This window comes from Cydia pomonella, chromosome 20 (assembly GCF_033807575.1).
Source record: "Cydia pomonella isolate Wapato2018A chromosome 20, ilCydPomo1, whole genome shotgun sequence".
Classification (NCBI taxonomy): domain Eukaryota; kingdom Metazoa; phylum Arthropoda; class Insecta; order Lepidoptera; family Tortricidae; genus Cydia; species Cydia pomonella.
Genome location: NC_084722.1, coordinates 14,974,652 through 14,981,784, shown reverse-complemented (window position 1 = coordinate 14,981,784; position 7,133 = coordinate 14,974,652). Strand labels below are relative to the sequence as shown.

The 7,133-nt window shown below is 36.8% G+C and overlaps 2 protein-coding genes across 2 annotated transcripts; both read right to left on the bottom strand.

Annotated features, from left to right (window-relative positions):
* Window positions 1-884: 884 nt before the first annotated feature.
* LOC133528926 (3-oxoacyl-[acyl-carrier-protein] reductase FabG-like) lies at window positions 885-3,022 on the bottom strand. The gene has a single exon (XM_061866434.1). The coding sequence runs from the start codon at window positions 2,116-2,118 to the stop codon at window positions 1,324-1,326; it is 795 nt and encodes a 264-aa protein (XP_061722418.1). The 5' UTR covers window positions 2,119-3,022; the 3' UTR covers window positions 885-1,323.
* A 984-nt stretch (window positions 3,023-4,006) lies between these two features.
* Window positions 4,007-6,910, bottom strand: LOC133528925 (3-oxoacyl-[acyl-carrier-protein] reductase FabG-like). The gene has a single exon (XM_061866433.1). It carries the CDS (start codon window positions 6,721-6,723, stop codon window positions 5,956-5,958), a length of 768 nt encoding a protein of 255 aa, XP_061722417.1. The 5' UTR covers window positions 6,724-6,910; the 3' UTR covers window positions 4,007-5,955.
* Window positions 6,911-7,133: the final 223 nt, after the last annotated feature.

Here is a 7,133-nt window from a genome sequence, read left to right as displayed (position 1 = left end):
GGTGGAAAAAATACTTTTAGTAGATCGTAATCACAAATTTTTAGATAAGTATTTAAGTTGTAAATCAAAATACCATTTCAGATATTTGATAGTTCATCAGACAGTTGCCTTTTCTTTATAACATTCATCATAATTTTCTTCTTTACTTCAATAATTGACCATCTTCGTTCTTCAGAAGAGGGCAATCAGATCTATTTATAACATGGCTTCTCGTGACTCACTGAGAGAACGATTCAAGGAAATAGATATTCTCACAGTAGCTTCACAATACATACTAGATGTGATAATGTATACGCATAAGAATATAAAGTCCTTTAAGAAACTGTCCGATATCCATAGTTATAATACGCGAAATAAACATAAGTTAGTAGTCTCCAAGTTTCGTCTACAGAAAGTTAAAAAATCGTTCATGGGAAACTGTGTAACATTTTATAACAAAGTACCCTTAGAGGCATGGAACCTTCCCTATACTTCATTCAAGCAATACGTCAAAAATGCACTTCTCAAAAAGGGATACTATAAAATAGATGACTACTTGGGAGACACGGAATCATGGCCAAGTATCCAGTCTCAAAAGCTGTAATAGTTTTGCGTGCAGTGTCCCGGAGAGGCATATGGCGCTGTTGTTTCTAGCTGTTCAACCTTATGTATTAATGTTTGTTATGTTTTAGTTATTTTGATGATGACATTGACATATTAAATACATAGTAGTTATGTATTCTGTAGAACTAGTTTTAAGATTGTTAGCTTAACAGTCTCTTGACGTGAAATATGTATTTCATACAATTTTTTATTTTTTTTATTCTTTGACATTTGGAGAACCTTTACTCCTCCAAATCTTATTATTGTGTATTATTATTTTTCTCAGACCGTGGGGACCTTATACATCTCCAAACTTAATGTATTAACCGTGGAGACTATACGTCTCTGTCATATTGTATAATATACTTGACTTGGTACATACTAGTTATGTACAGAATGTAGCATTAGTTTATGAGACTGCTAGTTTAACAGTCCAGACGCGGTTTATTTATTTAGTATAAATTTTATTTTGACACTTGGAGAGACTTTACACCTCCAAATTTTATTAGTATTAGTACTCTGACATTGGGGACCTTTTACATCTCCAGATTTAATGTGTTTTTAACCATAGAGACTATACATCTCTATTGTATTGTATTAATTATTTATTTTAAGATTATTATAATGTAATGTTTACCCAGGTATTGGCTGTTGTATTTATAAATGTTGTTATGTATTTTTCATGTCACTATATGATGTTACTATAAATGTTGTATTGACTTGTAAAAGAGCCCTTGAGGCCTACTTGCAGAATAAATTTTTGAATTTTGAATTTTGAATTTGACCATTGTCAGAGACGTAAATAGACCCGGTGATGCTCCTCGCTTTATCGCTGGCCAGAAACGCGATTACATCAGCGATTTCTTCTGGTTCCCCCACTCTGATCAAAGCTGTTACTGTCTTCATATAATCCCACGTAATATTGCCAGCACAAGGCGGCACCAATCCGGCATTTTCGGAAATGTCCGTCCTTACCGGCCCAGGATTGACGCTGTTAACTCTCACGCCAGAAGCCGCCAGGTCTAAGGCAGCACAACGAGTGAAGTGATCGACGCCTGCCTTTGACACACAGTACGACATATAACTCTCAGCAATAACTCTCGTCGATGCTACGCTCGATACATTAACTATATTCCCCTTTGTTGCCACTAGAAACGGTGCAGCGAGTCTGGTCGGCTGAACGATAGAGCGCAGATTTGTGTTCATGACTTCATCGAATACTTTCAAAATATTTGGATCAGAGACAGAAGCTTTCCTTATAATTCCAGCGTTGTTCACTAGAACATCAAGATTTCCGAAGTGATCTACCGTTTTCTTGATAATAGTGCTGGCTTCTTGTTCATTGGAGACGTCTGCTGTGATGACGAGGGGTTGTACTCCAGCTTGCGCGCACTTCTGCGCAATGTTGCTAAGTTTAGTTTCATTTCTACCAACAATCGCGACGCTGGCTCCTTCTTTAGAGAACAAGATGGCGGTGGCTGCTCCAATGCCGGAGCTCGCGCCCGTCACCAGCACAACTTTACCGGAGAAACTCATCACTTTGAAATTTATCAACGGAATGACAAACTAGTGGCCAAAACTGGTGTACTTATTTCATTGTTAGAATGAATGTGTAACTCGAGTGCGATAATGTCCCCTTATCTGTCTATTGTTATCTTATAACACCGTGTGTGTTCAACATCCTAATATCGATACACTCGAATAATTCAAACAATAATTAAGATAATAGCTTGGAATGGAAATATGTGGCCACTATTTGCCATTTAGTTGTTAAGATAAAGCTAAGTAAAACTATGCCACAAAGACCAAAAGTTGGATCAGTAGGACAACAACATTAATATACTGATTTATACATAAATCATTTGATTTATTAGTAAACACAGTTCCCCTAATGAGGGCGTCACTGAACGGTCGATGAAGTTTTAAGCAAAAAACCATTGCCACATGAATAGACGCAGTAATGCTACTCGCCCTGTCACTGACCAAATATAACATGAGCCCAGCTATTTCATCGAACTTTCCAATCCTGTTCAGGTCAGATCTGTTTTGCGAATTTCCCACACGGCATCGGCGTTTTGTACGCCGGAATTTTCTAGAACATCGGTTCTCACAGGTCCTGGATTGACGCTGTTCACTTTAACGCCCGAAGGTGCCAGTTCTAAGCTTCTTAGGCAGCGCAGCGGAGCTGTTAGAGATATTATTATCTTTATTCATTTAACATCTTGGGTTAGGTTATATATGAATACAAAAGTAAAATATAAAAACACTTACACACATCACACACCACAAAATCACATCTCCAACTTTCGGGCACAGCTTAAGTAGCTCCCTATAGGTCTTCGCCGAAACTGTCATTTTCCCGCTCTTCATTTAAATGTGAACAATCTCAATGCTACATTTAATTTAACATTATGTGATAAACTAAACAAGTCTCCATGCAAACATTTTGGTAATGAAGTTTTTTATTTGGTCAGGTTGAGTTACGAGGTTTGCAACTTTAGCCTACTCGTAGTATTAGACAGATAGCGTTTTTTTGTCGTAGCGCAAACAATTATAAACTTGGCTAGGCTCGCTGTGCATTTTAAAAAATGCAACTATAAATAAATAAATAAATATTATAGGGGCATTCTTACAATAATTGACTACGTCCCGTGGTAAGCCAAGAAAGCTTATAGATTAGATTAGATTAGATTAGATTTATTTATTTCTTAAAGAAAAAGATACAGTATTTTACACAAAAGGATAAAACAAAGGCTTTCACTAAAGGAAGAGTGACAAAGTCAGATGACTACTCTACGCTACGTAGCATTAACGATTGGCACGTTGGCTAAGCACCCAGGACACAATATTATTTATTTTGAAGCTAAATACAAAAAACCGCAGCCAAATAACACTAGATCCTACTCATAGAGTTGTGTTCCTGCCGGTGAGTAAGGTTGCCAGAGCTCAACGAGAGGGGGCTGGGGTCAGGGTCGGCAACTCGCATGTAACTCCTTTAGAGTTGCAGGCGTAAATAGACTACGGAGACTGCTTACCATCAGGCGGGCCGTATGCTTGTTTGCCACCGACGTAGTATAAAAAAAATTATAGTCTGCTTGCTATTCTTTCAAGCACGTAAGTCACTGGCATAATGAAATCGAATTAGATACAGCGAATGATATCAAAAGATTTCTCATTAAAAATGTGCAGACAATGTCGAGACAAACATGGATTAAGCGCGTCACAGACGGACCGATAATATATATTGATATACCGAAAGATACCGATAGATACCGACAGATATAGAATAGCTAAGCACCATACACACTAACGATACCGAAATATATATCGCTGTCTGTCTAGCACCTATATTGTGTGAGAGACGAAATATACAGTGCTATACAGCGTGTAATTTTGATACGACCGAAAATCAAAGGGTAGTTAATCTAGGTCTCACAGTGTTTATATTCATATTCATATTCTTTATTCGTACTGATCATACATTGTCATAATTTACATTCATATATACAATAGGTACTTATGTCAGAAATACATAAAATTAAAATCATTGTAAACATCGAGAAAAACTAATAACAATAAAATTAAGAATAAAATAACACTGCGCCCCGTTCCAATACGTTAGGTTATATCGCTCATTTAGGGTCTTGGTACACAGGACGATGAGCAGACACCGAGTGACTATAAAACGGACAGTCCCATCTGTCCGCTATCTACTAGCAAGCTGTTGGAGCTACCCCGCAGGCGATTCTTTTCCTCATTATGGCATGAAAGTCGTCCATTCGTGCTTGCGCATCATGCCTGACACACTTCAAAAGCGTGGTAGCCCCAACAGCATCCCGAAACCGTTATTGACCTGGACACGCAGAACACTGTAAGCTCGCTTCGTATAATTGATCCACTAATAAATTAATAGTTTAAAAACACTAGAAAAACACGCTTTGAAACCTGATCGTGTTCAAAGTTTCTCACAAGTCCAAACACGACTACGATACGATATTCCATCATGGAATGCCAGTGCCTATCTTCCGGCTTCATCATCAGACCTTGAAACCTAATCGTGGTCAAAGTTCATTACAAGACTTTTCTAACAAATCCAAACACAGCTATGATACGATGTTCCATCATGAAGTTCCAGTTCATATCTTCCGGCTCCATCATCAGATCAGTTCGACAGTACCATATTATTGTATTGTCACCAGAACTACATACAGATGCCAATTTTTATGACACTACGATCCTTGGAAGATGGTTAAATTAGTTATCTTAGATTCCATTACATAGTTAGTTACATACAGGTCGACCTAATAAAAGCGTGTTAAAAATAACACACCGTAATGAATACACTTACATAGGTTTTGTTAAACATGCACGACTTTTATTTTTCCATATAAAATGTATTTATTTTTATTGTTTATTAATTAAAATACAGTGGTATTCTTAAAAATAGTCGTAGCCCCACAAAACTCGACTATAAGTTTGATTGACTGTGGGGTCGTCAGTCTCTAGTTATGTAACTAAAATAAGTTATAGTAGGTAATTAATGGCTAAAATGTATGATAATGTTTTTTTTTACATAGATTTAAATTTAATCTTATTATTTTCACATGTTATGGTTTCAGGCAAACTATTAAATAAGTATGGAAGTATTTCCCTAAGGGTTCTATCCCCGTGGTAGTTATTAATTCTAGGAACGGGTAGTTTGCCTGAAGTCCCAGCCTTTGTGATGTGAGCGTGATTAACTGGTGTTTTAACTCAAAATGTCGCATTTAATGACGCGACGTCACAAGTGTCACAATTGTCAAAAGTAACCTGTTGTACGAAATACATTGCCACTCGACAAAATTTCAAAAATTAATTATGCTCTGGGGGTTAAGATTTTTTTTTTAAATCAGAATTATTTTATAGCATTAATACTACTACATTCTTTCTTTTCTATGTATATAAACTCGCCTTGTGCCAATAAAGCTACATTATAGTGAAAGAGCGCTGTCTCTTGACACAAGTATTTCGTTACTTAAAAAGAGAACCTGCATATTGTAAACTTTTTGTTGTTACTGAATAAAATATTTTTTAATTTTTTTTTAAATTAATTAATTGTTTTAAGTTTGTGATTATATTAAAATACACACTGTATATCGTAAGGTATCTTAAGATGCCTTGCTATAACATATCATAAGATATCAAAATATATATTATAGCTTAGTGTGTGGACTCTGCCAAATGGTATGTAAAATATATCGTAACATGCCTTGCTATAAGATATATTTTGGTATATTATCACTCCGTTATATTTCGATTACCATTAATGTTTGATTAATAAATTAAAAAAATGTTTCCTTTTGTATAAAACATTCTTCATCAAAATTTTCTTCTTCACTTCAATAATTGACCATTATCAGCGACGTAGATAGACCCGGTAACGCTTTTCGCTTTATCACTGGCCAGAAACGCGATAACATCAGCGATTTCCTCAGGTTCTGCATATCTATTCAAAGCTGTTACTGCTTTCGCATATTCCCACGCAATATCGCCAGTTCCAGCGGGCGCCAACCCACAATTCTCGGCAATATCCGTCTTGACCGGTCCAGGATTGACGCTGTTAACTCTCACACCAGAAGCAGCGAGATCTAAGGCAGCACAACGAGTGAAGTGATCCACGCCTACCTTTGACACACAGTACGACATATAATTCTCACCAATAACTTTTGTCGATGCTACACTCGACACGTTTACTATATTCCCCTTCGTTGCCACTAAAAACGGGGCCGCGAGACTGGTCAGCTGAACGATGGAGCGCAGATTTGTGTTTATGTTTTCATCGAATACTTTCAAAATATTTGGATCAGCGACAGAAGCCTTCTTAACAATTCCAGCGTTGTTCACTAGAACATCAAGTTTTCCGAAGTGATCTACCGTTTTCTTGATAATAGTGCTGGCTTCTTTTTCGTTGGCAACGTCTGCTCTGATGACAAGAGGTTTTGCTCCAGCTTGCGTGCACTTCTGCGCAATGTTGCTAAGTTTAGTTTCATTTCTACCAACAATCGCGACGCTGGCTCCTTCTTTAGAGAACAAGATGGCGGTGGCCGCTCCAATGCCGGAGCTCGCGCCCGTCACCAACACAACTTTACCGGAGAAACTCATCACTATGAAATATATCAACAGAATGACATATGGGACACAAAAGTGGTGTATTTATATCATAACTAATTAGTCAGTAACACGAGCGCGATAATGTTCCCTTATCTGTCTATTGTTATCTTAAATCCAGAGACCGGAATTTATGTGGCATTTTAGAACTGTCATAAGGAGTTCTCTTTGCCGACTTCCGAAACACACATATCGATATCATGTTGATTACAAATTTACAACATTTTATTAAAAAGTTATGATAGTTATGGATATTTGACTGTAAAAGAAGTAATTTAAGCAGTTGATCGGCAACTTTTTTCTGTATAAACTTGTCCTGTTTATTTCGAAAATATTAACTGCTACTTTATATTACTTAAATATGTTATGAGATCACAATCATAAACTCAGATTTTCTTATGTTT